This window comes from Theropithecus gelada, chromosome 15, assembly GCF_003255815.1.
Source record: "Theropithecus gelada isolate Dixy chromosome 15, Tgel_1.0, whole genome shotgun sequence".
NCBI classification, from domain to species: Eukaryota; Metazoa; Chordata; class Mammalia; order Primates; family Cercopithecidae; genus Theropithecus; species Theropithecus gelada.
Window position 1 is genome coordinate 11,871,579 of NC_037683.1, and position 22,639 is coordinate 11,894,217.

At 45.9% G+C, this 22,639-nt stretch overlaps 1 protein-coding gene across 9 annotated transcripts in view; it reads right to left on the reverse strand.

The window, feature by feature from the left end:
- RALGPS1 (Ral GEF with PH domain and SH3 binding motif 1) overlaps positions 1–22,639 on the reverse strand; it is a 305,937-nt gene that overhangs the window by 53,408 nt on the left and 229,890 nt on the right. For all 9 annotated transcript variants that reach the window (XM_025359233.1, XM_025359236.1, XM_025359232.1 and 6 more), the window contains 2 exons: positions 4,418–4,555; positions 1,863–1,956 (listed from right to left, as the gene is read on the reverse strand). In XM_025359233.1, the coding sequence (XP_025215018.1) occupies positions 1,863–1,956; positions 4,418–4,555 (232 nt within the window). The remainder of the gene's footprint in view (positions 1–1,862; positions 1,957–4,417; positions 4,556–22,639) is intronic.

Sequence of the window (22,639 nt, forward strand, 5' to 3'; positions counted from 1 at the left end):
TTTCTCTCTAAAGCATATCAGTGTTAATGAAAAACCACTGTCTCCTTTATCATAATACCAGTGCGTAAATGGAAAATATTACCCCAGAAACTAAGTGGGAAAAATTCTGTACTGCAGGGCACTCTTTTCAGGAACAGCAAATGCTTTGTAAATAAATAAAATGAGCTTGCTTTGTGGCAAGCATAATTTTAATGGTAATCTCTGGCTTTCATCTATTGTTGTTACTATTATGTAACAGATCACATTTTCATATTATATTTTAACAAATTATTATATAAAACAACTGAAAGCATTATGTCTATGTTCCAAAAGAATCACCTAGGGAGCTTTGAAAAAATAAATTTTCGGGCCCCACCCGAGACATAGGGCTGGTTAGAGAGTTTCCCAGGTGACTCTGGTTCATAGCCCCGGCTGCAGACCACTCCTGTAAAGCTGACCAGTGGGCACTGCTTGAATATCCGTTCCCCTTAGGGTCTTTCCTGGTGAGTCAATTGTGGGTAATGTGGGGGTTGCTCTGTTCTCTACTTTTCACTAACTTAGATGAAGACCATGTAGTCTGGCTAATCAAATTCATGGACACAAAACTGGAAGAGATAAAAAATTTACTGGATAACAAGATTCCAGGGAATCATGGCATATTGGAAGCCATCAAAAGATAAGATTTAAAAGAATACAGATGCTCCTCAACTTACGATGGGGACACATCCCAATAAACTCATCATAAGTTGAAAATATTACAAGTCAAAAATGCATTTAATACACTTCACCTACCGAACACCATAGCTTAGCCTAGCCTACCTTAAATGTGCCCAGAACACTTACATGAGCTTACAAAATCATCTAACACAAAGCCTATTTTATAAGGAAGTGTTGAATATCTCACGGCATTTATTAAATACCATGCTGAAAATGAAAAACAGACTGGCTGTATGGGTATTCAAAGTACAGTTTCTACCGAATGTGCGTTGCTTTCCCACCACTGTAAAGCTGAAAAACCATTAAGTTGAGCCATCCTAAGTCGGGGACCATCTGGGAACGTGAAGTTGACATTTAGGTGGTAAATGATTGATTACAAGATGGCTGGGACTTGCCTTAATACCAGGACATACGAAAAAGTACTGAGGTTCTTAGTCTCAAGCTGAAAATGAGCCAAGAGGACTTCCAAGCAGTATGGCAGACAGGGTTAACATGAAAAATCCTTCTTTTCCCTCCAAATACATAGAAATGCTGGATAAATTCCCAGATGCCACAAACGAAGAAAGCACTGAAAGCCTCAGCAGGGTTAGTGGAAGATGAGGCCAAAGGGCCCATGGGGTTGTTATGAGAACTGGGTCTACTCCACAGGGGCTCTACAGGGAAGGAGGTAGGGCCTTGAATACTGCAGAGAGCTGAGAGTTATAAAGAATTGTCTCATCCATGAAACAAGCTCTTGGAGATATGGCTAGAAGCTGTCTTGCCACCCAGCACTGTGGGTGGCGGAGTCACTTGTGAGAACCAGAGCACCAAGCCTGTGCCATTCACAGCTGTGGAGTCCAAGTTCATATTATCTGTGCCATGTGGGAAAGCCACACTGAGAAGTTAACACGACACCTTCCTCTGAACCGGGGGGCCTATGAGGATGGGGCAGAGATGGATATGAGAGCTGTTCAGACATCACTATTGTGGGGCTGTGAGGTCGAAGATCACACTGCACGCATGCGCTTGTGTGTGCTGGGGCCTGGGTGCTACTGCCGTGGACGTTGATAAGCCCTGCAGGTGGCCACTCACTGGTCCCAACAAGGGCTAGGCCACTTGCAGGGACCTGAGCGCTAAAGACAAAGGTGGGGCTGGGAGGGCTGACACAGGAGTAGGTGGGGACTTACTTGTAGTTGTCATCTTCCACAAACTTCTGGAGCTCTTCAATGTAGCGTACGGACTTCAGGTACTTCTGCACATGGGGCAGCGTGGTGAGGTGATCTGCAAAAGGTGGACCAAATCCAGAGACGTTAGACTCTCCCCCTCTTTAGGCCCCCAGATAAGAAGTATAGAAATCACTGATTTCAGATGCTCCTGGGATAGCGAGACTCATTCATTCTCCAGCAGTTGCTGATGCTCTTTGGGGACTGGCCCTGTGCTGACTACTGGAACGTGGTGGTGGGGATCATCAGGCCTGGGTTCTGCCCTCAAGGAGTGCCCCCCAGATGACTAGGCCTTAGTCACCACACTCTGAGGTCACCATGTTTTTTTAGCCAGGAAGGAGGAGCTGTGCCTCCACTCAGATATCAGGGGCTGGGGAAAGATGGCTCCCTGGCCTCCAGAACAGACCAGAGCCAGGTGTCTGTGCCCTAAAACAGGTTTCCACTGGGGTAACTGGGCAAGCCTCCTATACCTACCCACCAGCTGTGTGACATGAATGCAAGAATGAATGAACAGACCCTGCCCAGCCAGGTGTGGAGGCCTAACCCAGAAGCTGGCCTATGACTGGAACTGCTGCATCCTAGGAAGAAAGGGAGGGTTCCAGGCACCTGAACATGCCTGTGCCAGGCTCTGCAGCAGGTAATTTTACAGGAGTCATCTTCATTAACCTTCACACCTGCCTCATGTGGGAGAAACAATAGCCCCATTGCACAGAGGAAGAAACTGTGGCAACCTGCACAGGTCGCATTGCTGGGAAAGGCAGAGCTGGGTTTGGACTCCAGGTGATGGGAGGCTTCTGCCACATGGTGTTGCCCATCTCTGGAGGGACTGGTGTCAGCTGCTCTCTGCAGACCTTCATAGTCACTGCACTCCTTCTGAGAGAGCCACTGGGTGGGACAGAACAAGCCAAGAGGCGAGGTGGAGGGAGTAGAGGAGGTCATGAAGAGGAGCAGAAAAGAGGGTGGGGAGGACCCTCGCTTTCTGGGGAGGTGCATCCAGGTGTAGCAGGAGCACCTGATGGCTCTGGCCCTTCATAGCGAGATTCTGAGCAGATCATTTTGTTTCTCTGAAGCCTCAGTGTCCTCTCTGTGAAGTGAGGACGACACCTGTTTCACAAAGCTGATGGTGGAGATGGCGCAGGTGAAGGTGAACAGTGGTGAGAGAGCATTTGCTGGGCTCTCGTGAAACGCCAGGGACTGTGCTAAGGGCTCTGCATGAATCCTATCTCCATTTTCATGCATGAGAAAACCTTCAAGGGGAGAAAGTGACTTTTCAAGAGACAAAGCTGGAATAGGAACCGGAGTCCATCTGACCCTGAAGCCCATGTCTGTGGTTGCTCTGCTGGCCAGCGGGACAACAAGTGTCCATGTATTTGTGTTGGAAAGGGCCTGGGCAGGCGAACCCTGCACTGGGAATACAGGTGCCTCCTACCCTTCCTGTGAGGAAAGCTGCCCTGAAGTGTGGGAACCCCCACCCTACCTGGGGATGCTGTGCAGGGGCTGGTGAGCAGGGCTCTTGCTTCGGTGAACCCACCCTGGCTTCCCCGTGACATTCCCAAACGGAGGCTGTGGATTTTCTCACACCCTATGCACAGCAGGTGAGGCCGGGTTCCTTCCTACCACCAGACTTTTACTCCTCTGCCGTCTTGTGAAAGCCTTGCTCCCCAGAGGCAGGTGCCTAGAGCCCCACACCCCATGCACCACACCCCCTTCACGGCTGACTTTGGCTGACTGGCCGCCTGCTCATCAGTGCTAATTCCCAGAAGACTTGAGCACCTGGCTCACAGTCAAGCTCCACACCCCAAGTCTGCCATCTTCTCGGGTAAAATCAATCCCCACATGGATGGCCCATCCAGCATTCTGACATCATCTCCAGTGATTTTCTCCATCCCTCTTACACACCCACCATCATGGGCACACTGTGGATCTGGCCACGTGCAGCAGAGTGTGGCCAAGTCCCTTACCACATCGATTCCCTTCTCCTAGGCCCACAGCTAGATTATATTTCCTAGCCCCTGTCAGCAAAAGTGGCCTGCACTGGCCACTAAAACCCTGGCCCATAAAACCCACCCTTGTATTGTTCTCTCTCATCCTGCACCTGCCAGCTGGATGCAGTGGAGGATTCTGAGGCCATGGAGATGGCAGAGTCACAGAAGAAAGAAGACTGATCCCCGAATCTGCTTGGAGGAGAGCTGCCCAGAAAGCTCTTCATGAATGAATGACCCAGGAGCCAGAAAGACCTGGGCTCTGCCACTCACTAGACGTGAGATTGTGGATGGACAAGTGACTAAACTGTTTTCAGCCTCAATTTCCTCACCTGTAATACAGAAATAGTAACACCTAGTTTGCACAGCTCTTGAAGATCAAACCTATGTATAAAAGGATCTAGTACATGTTTGATGCTCAAGATATTAAAATGAAGAACTTTGTAATTCTTTGTCTGGTTTCTAGAGCTTTCTCACTGATAGGACCCAAATTTCAATGAGGCAAGATTTCACAATTCTAACAACAAGGGTACTAACCATAGCTGCAGGAAACTTGTAAATCAGCAATTATTCGAAGAATATTGTTCATCTGATTGGATCTTTGTTCGTTTTCCATGATGCTGCCTGAGGCAGGATATGCAGAATCAATGTAGATTAAATCCAGAAGATAGATTCCTAAAATTAAAGAAGATATTTCATGACGGAAGGCGCTTACCACAAACCAGAACCAAATAGCACAAAACAGTACTGATCTGCTAAAAAAAATATAAAGGACGACTTATGGAAAACTGAGATAATCTTTGGACTTTAATTCTAATCCTGATTACTAATTTTTTCACACAGCACTGCCCAACTATAAATCAAACATCTGAGCAACAACCACAATGTATGCCGGCAAGATTTCAGCATTTCTAGTTCAAATACTCTCCAGCAATAAGGCTTTTACCTGCAACCCAACCAGAAAATAACAGGACATGAAAGGGCTGAGCACTTGTGTCTCTTACTAACTGCTGAAGTTTAATAGGTCTAAGGTGCCATGTCCAGGAGAACACCCATTTGGGCTGAATTCAGTTTTTCCTTTATTTGCCCAGCTGTCTGTCTATTTGTCTGTCTGTTCCCCCACCTCCACCTCACCATACATTAACTAAGAAACAAAAGAAAAAATTTAAAAAGTAACAGCTCTCAGTACAAAGAACTAAAGCTAGAGAATTTGGCCAATGGTGCTTAATAAGAAAATAAGATGTGAAATAAAAATACCGCTATGTTACAGAAATAGTAACATCTAGTTTGCACAGCTTTTGAAGATCAAACCTATGTCTAAAAGGATCTTAATAGGATCCATCACAGGCCAGTGATAAGCTGGGGGGATCTGAGGACAAACTGCCTGGCTGGGGAAGGGGAAGGGCTGCTGGCTATGCAGCCACTACACAGTTCTTAGCTGGCTGACTAGCTGCAGGGCCGAGCTCCAGACCACCTGGAGATCTGCATGGGCCAAGGATGGAACATCCTTTCAGCTGCCCTCCATGAGCACTGCTATTGTGCCCACCACACTGGCAGAGTTGGGCAGGAGAAGTGACATAAAGCAGAATTCAAGGCAGAAAACATTAAGCAAAGCAAGGAAGAGGGCTTGCTCTAAAAAACAAAAGTCCAGGTGATCGAGAATATCCAATGGTTACAAATTTCTATGCATAAAGAAGTAACACATCAAATTATACATAGTAAAAAAAAGTAAGAAATGAAAAGTGAGTTCAAGGAAAACACAACCATAGAGAGAGGCTTTGGTATATCTCTTCCAGAATTTATGTAAGTATATATGTATACATCATACACACACATATATATATACACATATATACATACATATATTGATGCAGTGATATAGTATTACAGTAACAAAGTTAACAAGCTTGGGGCAGAGCATGGTGGCTCATGCCTGTAATCCCACCACTTTGGGAGGCCGAGGTGAGTGGATTGTTTGAGCCTAGGAGCTCGGGACCAGCCTGGGCAACATGGCAAAACCCCATCTCTACCAAAAATGAAAAATTAGCTGGGCATGGTGGTGCATACCTGTAGTCCCAGCTATGTGGAAAGCTGACGCAGGAGGATTGCTTGAGTCCAGGAGGAGGAGGCTGCAGTGAGCTGAGATCGTGCCATTGCACTCCAGCCTGGATGACAGAGCAAGACTCTGTCTCAAAAAACAAAACAAACAAACAAACAAAAAAATAGGCCAGGCACGGTGGCTCACACCTGTAATCCCAACACTTTGGGAGGCCAAGGCAGGCAGATCACCTGAGGTCAGGAGTTCAAAACCAGCTAACATGGTGAAAGCCCATCCCTACCAAAAATACAAAATTAGCCAGATGTGGCGGTGGGCGCCTATAATCCCAGCTACTCGGGAGGCTGAGGCAGGAGAATCACTTGAACTCAGGAGGCGGAGGCTGCAGTGAGCTGAGATCGTGCCATTGCACTCCAGCCTGGATGACAGAGCAAGACTCTGTCTCAAAAATAAAAAATAAAAAATAAAAAAAATAGGCCAGGCACGGTGGCTCACGCCTGTAATCCCAGCACTTTGGGAGGCCAAGGCAGGCAGATCACCTGAGGTCAGGAGTTCAAAACCAGCCTGGCTAACATGGTGAAAGTCCATCTACCAAAAATACAAAATTAGCCAGGTGTGGCAGTGGGCACCTATAATCCCAGCTACTCGGGAGGCTGAGGCAGGAGAATCACTTGAACCCAGGAGGTAGAGGTTGCAGTGAGCTGAGATCAGGCCATTGCACTCCAGCCTGGGCAACAGAGCAGGACTCTGTCTAAAAATAATAATAATAATAAGCTTGGTCTTCTATAAATGAAAATAGTTCTTTTCAGGTACCCATGGAGTACAAAACTTGATTAAAGAAAACAGTAAGTCCTAAAAAGTAAATGCTGTATTATCTATTTTCATTGACCTTACTACATCTAGGATTTAACAATAAATACAGGAAAAAAAACAAAAAAACAAAAACTAACCATTTGAAAACACACATGCATGCACACACACTCATGTAACTCTTAGGTCAAAGAAAATATAAAAAATCTGTTTGAAGAATTTATTTGAAGACAATGACAAAGAGAATACTACATATCAAAACTTATGGGTTCTGACCAAACTGGTAATCAGGGAGAAATTTATAGCCTTAAAAATTTACTATTAAACAACTAAGAATCATTACAAACATTGGAATTAACTTGGTTAATTACATAAAAGTTGTGAGGGTTTGTGCATGGCTAGATGAGCACTGCACTAAGAGTTATATGTTCATTATCTGATTTATTCTTCTAACAACCTATTTTACAGAGAAGGAAAAGGAAACTCAGAGAGGATGTGTAACTTGCTCAAGGTCATGCAGCTGGTAAATGATAGAGACAGGAGTCGAACCCAAGCCTGCCCCCTCCAGAGTACACACTTCCTGCCGTTACAGTGGAGCACTGGTGCTAGATACCATGAGTCATTCGTCTGCTTTTAAAATAGATGCACATTGTTACGGGAAACTGTTAAATCACAGAAACATATGCTGATGCTTCTCACAGGAGCCATTTCCACTTCCTTTCTTCCTGGCGGTACCATGTTTCCAAAATTTTAATAATTAGAAATAATTTCCCTTGTAGAGAAGCTCCAAGTTTGGTGAGTTTGAATCCACAGATTTATTCTCTCTCTTCACCTTGTTTTTCTTCTCCCCTCTTAAAAATGTAACTCAGTTACCACCCTGAAGCCTCCGCAACGGCAATCCTGAACATGCTATTACTGCTTCGACTACAACAAAAAGCATCCTCTAGTGCATGGCAGGGAGTGAAGAGATGTGGGACATGGGGCAGCTTTATTCCAGACGCAATGTGCAGACCTCGGTCCAGCTGGCTCAGAGTGGCAGAGTGAAAGCTCAGCCCAGGAGCAGAGAAACTGGAGAGTAGGATGGGGGGAAAGGAAACTTGCTCCCTGGGGATCAAATCCAAGACAGGAACTTCCCTCCTGTCTCATGGGATCCTGCCACCAACCCTGCTAAGTAGGAGGAGAAAACTAAGCTCAGAGAGATTAAGAAACCTGCCCAAGGCCTCACAGCAAGGGTGATGGAATTTGAACCCAGGTCTATCAGGCTGCTGCACCCATGTTCCCACCCACTGGTCATCAGAAACACAGAGGGAGTTGCCTTTTCTCAAGTAACACCCTCAACATGAAAGGTGCACCCTATGCTGCCCTGTGAGGACAGGTGCCGGGCACTGGGCCTCCTCTTGGGTTCCTGGAGGTGGATCGCTGAGTGGTGCTCTGCAAACTGAGGCCCACAGAGTTCATAATTCCCCTCTACAAAACATGCAGATGCTCACACCTGCCTATTCCTCAAGACCCAGGAGTGTGAGCCGAGGCCATACCTGCTGAGGACTGGGTAGAGCACCCCTCAAAAGGAAGCCTTCTGGCTCCAGTGATGTGGGGAGACCTTGAGCCTAGGCAATGCCTGGAAAGAACCTCCATATAAATAGCCTTTTCACTCCCGCAACAAAAACCACAGCACAAGCGGCAAGTCTCCTACAGTTAATGCTGCACAAATCCACAGAAATCTTTTCAGTACTGTATTAGTCCACAACAGAGATACGTAGAAGCCTAAACTATAATGAAATCATAAGAATAACCACCTTCCACTTGAACCGTGTCAGGCACAGTGCTGAGTCCTACATGGAGTTGGCACTCCCCACAACAGCACTCAGACACTTGTTTGCATCAGGCCTAACGCCTCAAGGGCAGGAAGTGTGTCTTGCTCCAGGAGCTCAATCTCCACCATCTAGAACCGAGCACACAGGAGCTGCTTGGTAAATGCTGGCTGACAAAGGAATGCATGAGTGAAGGCATACTTTATTTAATCATACAATAACCCTATGAAGCACGTTACCCTCGTTTTGTGGCTGAAGAGAGAGCCACCACCGTCAAGTGATGACAAAGAGAGCTAATGCTTACCGAGCACTTACTGGGTGCCAGGTCCTAAACTAAGACCTTTGCCCAGATTATTGATTCATAAGAAAAATGCTGTTGTCAGGGAGGTTTCACTGTGATTTTATAAGGGAAGAAACTGAAGCTGAGAGTGGTTACACCGCTTGTCTGTGGCCACACAGCTGGGAAGTGGCAGAAGCAGGATTTGAGCACAGGTCTGTCCAGGTTGCCTATGGGCGGTTCTTCTTTTACTCCAGCCAGACTCTCATGTATGGCAGCCAGTGAGGCAAGATAGGGGTGCAGGTGAACCCAAGCTATGGCTGTCCCTGCCTGATTTCCCTTATGGGGTCAACACTCTCCAAGAGGGCTCATGACTCTACTGTAGCTGCCTCCCCTGTGCCATCTACCACCTGCTACTCTCCACTTCCCTCACACCCACTGTGGTCAGTCTGGTCAGCCCCCAGGTCCCATCATCAGTGTCCTATCCAGTCCTGGGGGCCCTTCCAGCTCTGCCACATGACAAGCAGTTGTGGTATAAGTGAGGCACAGATCCGTGGGGCACGGATCCAGGAGACTCGGAACCCTGGCTCTGCCACTCACCAGCTGGGTGGCCTTAGGCGAGCCTTTTTACCTCCCAGGGCCTCAGTTTCTTTGACTATGAATAAGGATAATACCAGTGGTTTACAGGAGTCTCCCAGTCCAGGGCCTGGACCACTGAAGTGCATAAGAAGCTGAGCTGACCTTACAGCTGGCCCTATTTGAAGCAGCAGCATGGGAGGAACAAGCCCAGCTAGGTTTGCCACAACCATGGATGGCGCCCAAATGCTGACTGCATGGTGGCCACCCCTCAGTTGGACCAGTGCTTGGAGCTGTCACCTGGACTGGGACAGCACAGCTGGACATCTCACTTCCTATTCCTATATACACAGAGTTACTATAGCAGATGACACTGTGATGTTGGCCTTATGAAGATGGACAGTAATGGGATCAGCCATTGGCCCTGGCTGCCTTGGGGCTGGACAGTGCCAGGGACCAGCCAAGGCTGAGAGGTGCAGACCTGTTGGGGGAAACGACCCTGACAGTAACAGCCACTGTCTACTCTAGGAAAGCTAGGTATTGCTTTTACCATGGCACCTTGGTAGTGACCCTGTACAGAAGGCACTCCTGTTCCCCACCATTTTACAGATTAGGAAACTGAAGCTTAGTGAAGTGACTTGGCCAAGATCACACCGCTTGCAAGTGAGAGAATCAGGATGTGAATTCAGGACTGCCTGACTCCAAAGATCTGGGACAGAGAGCAGTGCTAGGGGCTGGAGGCTGGGGGCTGAAGTCGTTGGCTGGCACAGGGATGAGGATTACAGGCACAGAGTTGGTGGTGTGAGGACCCCTGCTGTGGCCTGTCTTCCCCCAATCCCCAGGACACTGCTGGCAGCTGGCATCTGCCCCATGGCCATGCCCACCCGCAGACTGGACCTCCTCTGAGACAGATCCCAGACCATGCTTGGGCTCTGCTCCCTCCTTCCATGCCCCACACAGGGCCTGGTGACACCGCTGTAGCTGCCACATGAGTGCCAACCAGACTGCCGTGGTGAGGCAGACCCACAGGGCCGGAGTGAGCAGCTCTCAGCTTGCTCTGCTACCGAAGCCCTCCGCAGCTGGGCTGGCCTCAACACAGGGCAGGTGGCCAAACCTGCTTCCTGACGGTGAATACAGACTCCCCACCAGAGGTGTCCACAGGACACCCAGTCCCAAGGAGGGAGTGCCAGGCTGACAAAGGAGGTGCTCTTCTGAACAGACACCTTCTCTGAAGCTGAGGGACACCCATGCTTGATGGCCCAGAGCCTGCTTGAAGCTGGGCGCTCATGGCCTCCCCAAGCCAAAGCCCACGGCTGGCACCAGGGCTTCCCACAAGCCCAGGGACTCACTGCTCCCTTGTTCTCCCATCGCCACCCCGTCTCACTTCCATCCCGAGTCTGGTTTTGGTTTTTCTCATACAGCTATCTTTTTAATAAGGAAAATTCTGCTGTGTTGAGGGGAAAAAAAACCCTCTACAGCATAAAAATGTGCCACATTTCCATCTTATACTTTCCATTTTTTCTCTCTCCCTTTTTCAAAGTTTGAGATGAAAGACTTTTTTCCATGTTCTCCTGCTCTGCCTTGAAAAGATCACTTTCAAACTTCTGTATTGAGGAGGGCTGGCATCCAGAACTATACTTGTGTGGTTTGATCACATAAACTGTCCTGATAAATTCCAAATGAAATAACAGAGCAGCAGCTCATTAGGGTGTGTGTGCTCTCTTTAAGAGAGCACAAAGCAATTCCATCTACTGCATGATGAGATCTCAGCAGGCGGCCCAGGCTCCCTGAGAAGATGGGGAAGACTGTGAGTATTAACTAGCACCTGCTAATTAATATCCATCAAGCAAAACAGGGCTTCAGAACAAATCCTCATTTAGAGAGTATTCGTTTGGTGAAAGCTGTTGGATGCTTACTGTCACTGAGACAGTTTCCTTGGTCTGCAGAAGGGGGCGGGCGCAGGCAGTCACATGGCAGGTGGTCAGAGGCCACGCTTTCTGGATGAGCACATGGCCTTGTGTATGACTTGGGGTTGTGGCTCATGAATCACAAAGGCACGTGGGCAAAGTCCTGCTGTCTGGACAGAATCCTGAAGTCCAGGGAAGCCAAATCACCTCCTGGCTCCCCAAGGTGAAATGAGGACACAACTATAGATCCCCTCATGCCCTGGGGATTGCCTGGTAATGTACAGGCACAAGGAGGTAACCCACTGTTTGCAAATGTTCCCCCAGAGTGCAATGGCTGGAATAGCATGTGCTGGGGTTCTGACTGGTAGTAAGAAGGGGCATGAGGGGAGGGCATGCATCTGGTTACTATTATTGGCCTTTTTTCTTGCTGGACACTGTGCTGAGTATATTATATGTGCTAGTTCATTTAACCCTTCAATGACAATTGGGAATAGAGACGAAACTGACACTTTTTTCTGCCTAACACCCACTCCCTATTTTGGAAACAGCCCTTGATTTCCTTTTGGGGAAACTGTACCTCCCACACTCATAACCCGTGTGCCTTTGGGGTGTTTGGAGCAAGTCCACCCCCTTCTCTGTCCCAGGGGTAAAAACAAATTTTTAAAAATAATTATTTGGGAAAGAAAAAACACTTACCAAATAATTTAGAGGTGAAAAAATAAGTTAAAATTAAAATATAAAAATTATCCACAATGATGCAAGGCCATGTAACTACTGAGAGAAAAGTCCACAGCCTCAAATGCTTATATTAATAATTTAAAAACATTTAAAAAGTGAACTTAGTATTCATTATATAGAATTAGAAAATGAAAAAAGAAACGAGAAAACAATTTAAAATATAAACGCATAAAAAATGAATTTTTAAAAAATCAACAGTCTAAGCAGAGTGATAAATCAAACTGAAAGTTGGTTCTTTGAGAAAATCAATGAAGTGGACAATCCTTTGGTATGTATGATTGAGGGGAAAAAGGCACAGAAGAACAGTATTAGGGATGAGAGAGGGGATATGATTTCAAATATGAAGAGATGTTAAAATAGTGGTATCTGTAAATTTTTTTTTTTTTTTTTTTTGAGATGGAGTCTTGCTCTGTCGCCCAGGCTGGAGTGCAGTGGCCGGATCTCAGCTCACTGCAAGCTCCGCCTCCCGGGTTTACGCCATTCTCCTGCCTCAGCCTCCCGAGTAGCTGGGACTACAGGTGCCCGCCACCTCGCCTGGCTAGTTTTTTTATATTTTTTAGTAGAGACGGGGTTTCACTGTGTTAGCCAGGATGGTCTCAATCTCCTGACCTCGCGATTCACCTGTCTCGGCCTCCCAAAGTGCTAGGATTACAGGCTTGAGCCACCGCGCCCGGCCGGTATATGTAAATTTTACGGTAACATATTTGAAAATCTAGATGAAATGAATGCTCAGTAGGAAAATATATCTTCTCAAAGTTCTCTCAAGAAGAGGCAAAAAACTTTAATTTACTAATAAAGAGAAAAATATTAATAATGGAGAAAGATACTATTAGATCGGTGCAAAAGTAATTGCCATTACTTTTAATGGCAAAAACTGCAATTACTTTTGCACCAACCTAATATAATTAAAATACAGTATCTAGATGATTTTAAGGAACTCACGCATAAAACCATAAAAGAAAAACTTGATGTTACTTAAACTGTTCCAGAGCAGGAAAAATCAGAAATATCTGCAGTTCATTTTATGATTCCAGCATAACCATTTCACCCAAACCTGACAGAGGTGGCATAAAAAAGAGACCAATCACATTAATAAATCAAGATGCAGAGATTCCAAACAAAACATTATCAAACGCACTGGCATGTCCTGATAAAGCACTGAGTTAGACATAGACTTCCTTAATGTGATAAAGGACACATACTAGAAAATTAAAACAATGTTCTTAATATGAAAATCCTACTAAATAGGAACAAATCAAGAATATCTGACACACTGCTATCATTTAACACTATGCTGAATGCACTAGCCAATGTGATAAAGCAAGACAACAAACATGGAATAAATATTAAAGATGCACATCACAGTGTCGTTTTTGTAGGTGATATAATTAGTTATCACATTAGTGATATATTTAGATAATTTAGGATAATCAACTGAAAAACTATTAGAATAATGAAGTTAACTTCAAAATAAATATACATAAATCAATGTCATATAACAGTAATCATCAGCTAGAAAACACAATGGAAAAAAAGGGCAATTTACAATAACAGCAAAACTATAAAACACCTGGGTTAGAAATCTGTAAGACCTATATGAATAAAACATATTTGGTAGAAAAATCATATGTAACATTTATTAAAATCAAGTTTACACATATCCTGGGCTTATTAATCCTTCTCTGAAGAACCCATTTTACTAAATAAAGGCACAATTCTTTTTTTTTTTTTTTTTTTTTTTTGAGACAGAGTCTCGCTCTGTCACCCAGGCTGGAGTGCAGTGGCTGGATCTCAGCTCACTGCAAGCTCTGTCTCCCGGGTTTACGCCATTCTCCTGCCTCAGCCTCCCGAGTAGCTGGGACTACAGGCGCCCGCCACCTCGCCCGGCTAGTTTTTTGTATTTTTTAGTAGAGACGGGGTTTCACCGTGTTAGCCAGGATGGTCTCGATCTCCTGACCTCATGATCCACCCGCCTCGGCCTCCCAAAGTGCTGGGATTACAGGCTTGAGCCACCGCGCCCGGCCGAAGGCACAATTCTTAAGAATACAAACCTTTTATCTACATCTCTTTGTATTTGAGTTGTTGCAATGAGAAAGTAACACTTTGGTAGTTGAGGAAAACTAATTAAGTAAAAATAACTGAAGGATTGAAAGAAGATGTAAATAAGTAAGGAAATATATAATATTCTTAGATGGGAAGACACAACATTGCAAGGATGTCGATTATTGCCTAATTAACACATACATTTCATATCTGAAATGACTCCAAAGTTCACTTGGAAGAGGAAATGTATGAAAATAAACATTTTTAACAAGAAGAATGAAGAGAGGGGCTTGTTATAAAATGTGCTGTGATGCCCAGTCATTAGGCAGTATAGCATTGCTATAGAGTTAGACAAATAAACCATCAGCACACAGTAGGGAGCCCAGCAACACATACATAGAGATATAGAAATTTAGTGTACGATGAAGGTATATTTCCAATCAATAGGAAAAGGAGCAATCCTTCAATAAATGATACTGAGACAAATGATTATTGATTTGGAAAAATACAAAGTTGGATATCTACTTCATTCCTAAAACAGAATAAATTACAGATAAAATTAGGGAGTTGAAATCTAAATAATACAAGTACTTGAATAAAATACAGGAGAATAATTTTATAATGCTGAGGTACACAAAGGCTTAAGTGTGACGTAAGACCCAAAACCATTAAAAAAAGACTGACACATTGGGGCCATTTCTTAAAACCCACACACTTCTGCATGATCATATAAAACACCATACATGAAGCTGAAAGACAAACGTCAGAGTAGGAAAAATATTTGCAATTTATAAGACGGTCAATAGTCCTGATATATAAAGAGCTCCTACAATAAATGCAAATAGTGTTATAAAAGATGAGCAAATTGTGGAAGAGTATAAATGTAAATAAAAATGTGAAAGATTCCCAAGACTCAGTAATAATCAAGGAATTACAAACTAAAACAAGATATTTTTCCCATTTATACTGACAAAGTTCATAAAAATTGATAATACTTAGTGTTGATGAGTGTGCGGAAAAAGTCACACTATACAAGAGTAACTATAGCATAAATTGACAGAAACTTTTGGGAGGAGAATTTGGATGTATCTATCAAAAATTTCAAATAATGTGGTTTTCTATGACCCAGTAATTCCACTTCTAGAAATTTACAGCAATACTACTACAAATTGGCAAACATTAATTAGAACTGTTTGTAATTTATAATTATACAAAAAATGCATGGTTTATATAAACTATTTCATATCCAAGTAGTGGAACATCACGCAGCTATTGTAAAGATAAAATATATTTCTAAGAACTGACATGTAAAGTTATCCATGATATGTTTTTTTAAGTGAAAAACATCAGGTATACCTATATCAACAGAGAGGTCACACACAGAGAATACATTGCTCAATCTGTTATCGATAGCCATCTTTGGGTGTGGAACTTCAGGATTATTTTCTGCTTTATACAATTTTATATTATTTTAACCTTTAGCTACGAATATGTACCACAGTTTTAGAAGTAAAAAAAAAGGCAAGATATTTCTTTCTATTAAAGAAGCAAACACTTTTTTGGCAGGGAGAAGGAGAGCAATATGTTAAGCGCAAGAATTTCTGAGTGTTCTTAGCCCCTGGTTGGTCTTTAGGTTTAGATTTAAAGGCCACAGACATTGACTCCAACCTGTTAGTGCTTCCTATCCCCTCACTCATCTCCCTGCTTTTGGTCTCTTCATTTCCAGTCCAGTCTATACCCTGTGATCTTTCTCAAACCCTATTAGACTGTGCCCCTTACCCACTTAAAAATACCCAGTGGCTTTCCATCCCAACAGGCAATGTGAAAACTCCTTAGCACAGCATCCAAGGTCTCTGAGCTCTCCCCCACACTACCTTTCTAGCCTCTTCCTCCACTTCTCATGTAATGCCCCAAGTATGCCAGCCCCCTCCCTGCAGCCCCCTGATGTGCCCTCTGTCTCATGCCTCTGAGCCTCAGCAGAGGGGTTTCCTCCCCTTGCCTCTGTGCCTCCTTCTCCTTCCTGGCTGCTAACTGGCTCCTCCTGGGCTCACAGAGCACACTGTCCTTTCCTCGATTACAGCATTTATCGAGGGCAAGGGCTGTGCCTTATCCATCTCTGCATGCTCAAGGGCCCAGCACCAAGCCTAGCACAGAGGAGGGGCTCAGAAAATGGCTAGGGAAATGACTGGACCCCATGCTGAATCTTTATTTGAACATACACGACTCCCTTCAACCTGGCCTCTGAAATTCTATTGCTCAGTGGAAGGGTGGCTATGGTTGCCAGGCACCCCACTCCACAGTCACTCTGTTAAGACACAGCCCCACACTGTGGTATCTGTAAGCTAAATACTCATATTTCTCAGAGTGCTATAAAGGGCTTCCAGAGGAGCTAACGTCACTAAAAGGAAATGCAAGATGATTCCCCCAGTGAAAGCCTTAGAAACCTGCCTCTATATTGGGTAGAACCGAGGCTGCCCATGTGCCAAGGAAAACACTCTTGAGCTTGTCTTTCCAACCCTGGCTCAGAGATTTGCTACTGTGCACAGAAAGGCTCCCCGAACGTCCGAGGCCACCAGGATCCCGGCCAGAGAGTGAGATCACAGACAACCGCTTCAGTCGCCAAAGTATTTTCCACTTCCACCAATGCACTCGTGTATCTGTGACCACACTGTACCTAGTCTTTAAGTATAACAAAAATAATAACGGAGGCAGATGCAAAACTGTCAGCTTTATTCATTACTCAATGGAAACTGTCTAACAAAAGACAACATTCTAAACCTCAATCACCAATCCCTGCATTCTCTGGAAAACAAGCAACAGATTTTCAGAGGGTTAGCGAGATCAAAACTGATTTTCACTTTCTTAAAGCAAATTCTTTACTGATTTTGCTGAAATGAAATACTGAAAGGGTCAAGTTCCTTGGGCCCTTTGGAAGGAAAAAGGCATCTGACTGTGAATTTATTTGTGGTTTTCAGGCTCAGGTGTTTTAATCTCTCCCTGCCTTTCTCAACAGAGATGAGAGGATGTGAGTCCCCATGGGGAGGTCCCAGGCTTTCAGTGGGCAGAGGCTCCTTCTACTCCATGGCAGGAGCCATCTCTGTGGGCTCCATCCTTCTCCAGGACACCCTGTGGACACAAGGCACTTGGCCTGGCCAGATCCAGCTGGCCCAGCAGCAGCCCTGCCTCTTGCAGCCCTAATGCCCTGGTCAGGGTCTGTAGGCAGCGCTATTCCCACCAAGCCTGGAAGCCAAGCTCACCCAGGGCAGGCCAAGCACTCAGCCCTCAGCTCTGCCAGCAGCGGGTGATGGAATAGCCAGTGCTCTTGTTAGTCTGGTTTTGTGTGGTGGGGTGGGATGGGAAGGTAGGGGAGAGCCTGGGCCGTCACTGGCTGGGGTCAGCTTCAGATTGGAAGGCCCACCTACACCTACTCTCCTTGTATTGCCTCTCCTCTGCCCATGAGACTCAACTCCCTTGGAAAAGGACCCAAGAAACTTGACCCTCTGGACTTTGGTCTCCCGGTCACCTCCTTGAGACCCATCCTTCTGCTCTGCACCAATTGGTGCAGTGGTTCTCCGCACCAATTTTACTCAATTCTGACTTCCCCTTCTGCTGTACCAGCCGGCCTTGTGGCCAATGCTCCCCTCATTAGGACATTCTGGCTACATCGTCAGAGGATGCTCTACAGGGAACAGAGAGGCCAAAGTGGCAGGAAAGCATGTCTGCTGACCAATTAGAAGAAGCAAGGACCCTGAAGGAAGGTGGCAGGTCACTGTGGGGAGAGGAAGCTGCAAGGGCACAGGGTGATGTGCTTAGGGACCAGCTCACTCAGCGATGCGTGCCGCCATCATGAAAGGGTCTTAGCATTACAAATATTCACTGAGGGCCTCCCACATTCTAGACACAGTGGTATACAGGAGAACCAGACAGGCGCAGTCCCAGAACCCATGAGGCATACATACAGCCTGGCAGAAGAGGGACATTCAACAGAGGCATTAATTACACAAACAATTAAGGGCATGAAACTGCTTTAAAAAAAAAAAAAAGTAATCCTCTAGCATATATTCACTTGGGAGAATCATCCTCAGGTGCCAATGAGAGACCCCAAAGGAATCAAGAGACTAGTGAAACAAAAGCAGGTTGGCCACGTCTTTAGCATTCACAGAGTTCATTCATCTGCTCTCCCCCAGCCCTGGCTACTCTCCTCAACTCCAGAGATGTTAAGTAATCTGCCCAAAGTCACTCTATGACAATGGTAGGATTCCAGCCCAGATAGAACCCACACTCACATACACTATGTCATATGTCATGTTCACATGTAGCTCAACACATACACCGGAGGAAAGATACGAAAACTACGAAAACCTGAGACATCTGTTTTCAAATCCTGGCATTGCCACTTATTGTTCAGTGTGATTCTGGGTGAGTTATTCAACTCCTGGAACCTTGCTTTCTTCATCTGGGAGATAGAGGTAGTACCTGTAACTTTCTCACAGGGCTGAAGAGGAAAGGAGATAACGCATGTGAAAGGGTTGCAGGCTATCTGGATAATGTTGGCCCTCAATGAAGTTACTTGAGAAAAAAATCCCTGAAGCTTTAGGAGGAGATGGGGGTACAGACCAGTTTCTGGAAACCTTCCAAAAGAGACTAGGCAGCCCCTCACAGAGCTTCCCCTGACTTACCACTAAACACCTCCTTACAAAGACTTACGGACAGACAGCCTTAGTGCTAGAATCTAAGAAATGTAATATACTATAGGGCAGATATACAGGACAGAAATTGAACAGATTTATACCTTATCTCTTGAAATCAAAGTAATTCATATCTCCTGGGGCTTTCCCAAGACACAGTGATTCAAGGCTATCACAACCAGAAAATTTGGGCCAATGACCAGAACACTCACTGCCTAGTAGCAGCTGACTGGAGGGGTTCTAGAATGTTCTGACTTACCCTTTGCCCCCCATCTTCTCACATTCATTTGTAGATTGTTACTTCCAGAAAAGAACTGGAGTGTGCCCGGAGGGAAGCCCAAATGCCTTGCCTATTAATAAACCCCAAAGCTGAATAGATTTTTCTACATTCAAGGGCACATTCAGGGGAAAGAAAATCCAAAAAGGAGCACAGGAAGGAATACTTCCAAGTAATGGGTTTGAAGTGCATGTAGAAGAAGTAGAGGGATAAGAGAGACCACACCTCCCCAAACAGTCTATTCCAGGATCTGGAAGAAAGTTCAAACAACTTTTCTTTTGAATACAGTACAAGAAGACAAGGCTTCTGTGTCAGAGATGAAACTGCAGGTGGATGCGATAGAAAGAGAGATGTATGAGATATGAAAAAATCAAAGAATACTAAAAACATGGCAGAAGAATTTAAAAAGTAAACATCAGAGGTAATAAGGAGGGAGGCAGACACTGCGGAGATTTGCATCATGGATGTGGGGGGCAAGGTTGGCAAGCTCTCCCTCAGGGCCAATGGAAAGAGAAAGGGAAGAAGGGGAAGAAATAACATAAAGGGATACAGGGGCCTGAGAACAGAGAGATGACCCAGAGGAGGGTGTTATCCTGAATTCAAGTAGTTAATCAGAACGTATCTAGGGATATAACTCAGAGTTTATCAGGCTCCAGGAAAGAGACCTATCCCTAGATACATTCTGAGTTTATTAGGTTCCAGGAAAGAAATCTATCCCTAGACACATTCTGGCTAAATACTTGAATTAACAAAAACAAAAACAAAAACAAAAAACTCTTGCAAAGACTCAGGCAAAACAGAAAAAGCAAAAAATTAAAAAATTTAAAATTATAAAACCATAAAAGTAACCCTGACCCTCTTTATTTCCCTTTTCCCTCTGCTGTAATTGAATTATACACTCCACCAGACCAGCTATGATGCTGTATGGTAGCTGCTAGCCTTCCCACCTGCTTCCCTGTGGGAGGAGGAGCTTCTAGAAGGCAGGAAGGACTGTTTATCCATGAAATATTAGTAGACATCTGATGATATGTCAATTGCTTTGATTTTTTTTAAGCACGATATTTTCCCCTAGTAATTATGGTACTTAGATATAAAGACCCAAAGAGATAGGATTTTGGATGCCATAAAATTCTAGTCAATGCACATTTTTTTCCATATAAATCTACGGGGCTGTTTCACCATCACAGACCGGCGGCGGCAGCAGCTGCCAACTTCTGAATTCACTCTTTTTTTTTTTTTTTTTTGAGACGGAGTCTAGCTCTGTTGCCAGGCTGCAGTGCAGTGGCGTGATCTCTGCTCGCTGCAACCTCTGCCTCCTGGGTTCAAGCAATTCCCCTGCCTCAGCCTCCCAAGTAGCTGGGACTACAGGTGTGTGCCACCACGCCCAGCTAATTTTTTTTTTTTTTTTGTATTTTAGTAGAGATGGGGTTTCACCACGTTAGCCAGGATGGTCTGAATCTCCTGACCTCGTGATCTGCCCGCCTCAGCCTCCCAAAGCGCTGGGATTACAGGCGTGAGCCATCGCGCCCGGCCCTAAATTCACTCTTAATGGATCACACCCACTCTAGCCACACTCCCTCGTCAGCAGTCTGTGAAGCCCACAAACTCCTTCTGCAGATGCCACCCAAATCCCTGGGGCAGAAAGCAAGCACTTGGGTGGCTTTTACGGTTGCACCCGATCTGGTGAACTCTGAGGATGAATGCCTTTCTTTGGGGCTCGGTAGTGAGGTTGCCCTAGTAATCCAGTTGTAAGAGCCCAGGAAAGGACATCTCTGTCGAGTCCAGCTTGAGATGGGGATAAGGATGCCTCATGCCAACTCCCTGAGCACGAGCATCTCAAATGCAGGAAACAGGAGCTTATACTTGGCCATGAAGGGCATACAAATGCCTACTCTGCACGGGCTGCACCTGGTGCAGCTGATGGCTGTGTGGGTGGGGTGAGGGGGTGGTAAAGTAGCCTAGGGATATCAGTGAGAAGGCCCATTTGGAGATTGGAAAGCCTATTGGAAAGCCTAAAGCAATGGTGAAAGAGGACTAATTTGCAAGTGTTCTCTTCAAAGGCTGCAATGAGTACTGGTCTGGGAAAAGGCCTGCTTCTCTCCTTCGGTGAGGGTTCCTGACAGTGATCCGGCCCCTGGTGACCCAGAGCTCACAAACAGGATCACTGGGAGAGGTGGGACTCAAGTGAGGCTCCTGGGTCAAGGGAGCTGCCTCAGAGCATGGGGTGGGAGAACAGGAGCCTGCAGGCAAAAGAATGCTGGGAATAGTGACCATGGTCACAAGCTCTGGGCTGAGCAGCGCTTGTACAATTTCATGGAGTCTTCATTTTGCAGAAGAGGAAAGGGAGGCTCAGAGAGGCTAAGTTGTTTGTTCAAGATTTTACAGCGACTGTGTGGCAGAGCTGACACTGCACCCCGGGTCTCACTCTTGAGTCTGGGCCCTGATCCACGGCGTGGCTTCAGCTTGCCCTTCCCATCCTGGCCTTATTTGACTGCATGTGAACGTGTGAAGCTGCTGAGCCAGGGCAGGGGTGCTGCCGTATGGGCTGACCTGAGCCATCTCCTCAGCTCATCTACCAAAAGCGCTCCAAGGAAAGCATCATGACCTTCTCCATCCAGGTGGGGAAACTGAGGCTCCAAACAGTAGGGTGAGTTTCCCAAGGTCTCTTGGCCCACAGGTGGAGGAGCCGAGGTTTGAATCCAGGTCTGGCTGGCCACAAACCCTGCTCCTTCAACCTCCTGGCCATGGCTGGAGGGGCCCACCTGTCAGCCATGAACCTCTGTTTTGTGTTCACACTGGGAGCTGAGTTGTGTGGTCCCCACTGTCTGTGATCCTTAATCCAGTCCTACAGGGTCGGGGCACAGGCCCTGCCCTCAGAGGGGGCAGATGTCCTGATGGGTACTGGAAACATCTCCAGACAAGAACCGGACTTAGTTCCACGTGGATTACCACGAGCTCAGGAAGACAAGTCCGAATTATAGCCCATCAAACCTCACTGAACAGGCTTATGGTGCCCAGCTCCACTATGTTGCTGGGCTCAGGTCTCTAGAGCCAAATGCTTCCTTCAGTAAGATCCTGGTGTCAGCACCACGCCTACCATGGACCTCACAACAAAGCCTTCTGAGATTTCTCAGCTCCAACATTGGAAGACAACAATAAGACACCAATGTTGACCAGTGGATGAACTAGACTCAGAACCAGGAGGCCTGCCACACTCTGCAATAGCAGCAGCTGCTACAGGACCAAGCGATCCTCTGCAGGCCAGCCTGGACAGGGTGGGGCTCTAGAGCCAGGTGGTCTCGGTGGGTGGCGGGGAATGCTGCCATTGACTTGTGGCTTCACAGGACAGTTCCTCGGCCAGAACAGTTCCTCTGGTCCTCAGTTTTGGCCTCTGTACACAGGGGTGATTAACAACGGTGCCTCCTTCATGTGGAGGTGTAGACAGAATGAGGTGTACATGAGGTCACCGCTCAATAAAGGTTAGGGTGATGGTGAAGACATCAGTAGAAAGTGGCAGGCCCAGACTATAGAGAAACAAGGACCCAGGCCTCAGTTTCCACTCCTCTCCATCGTGTT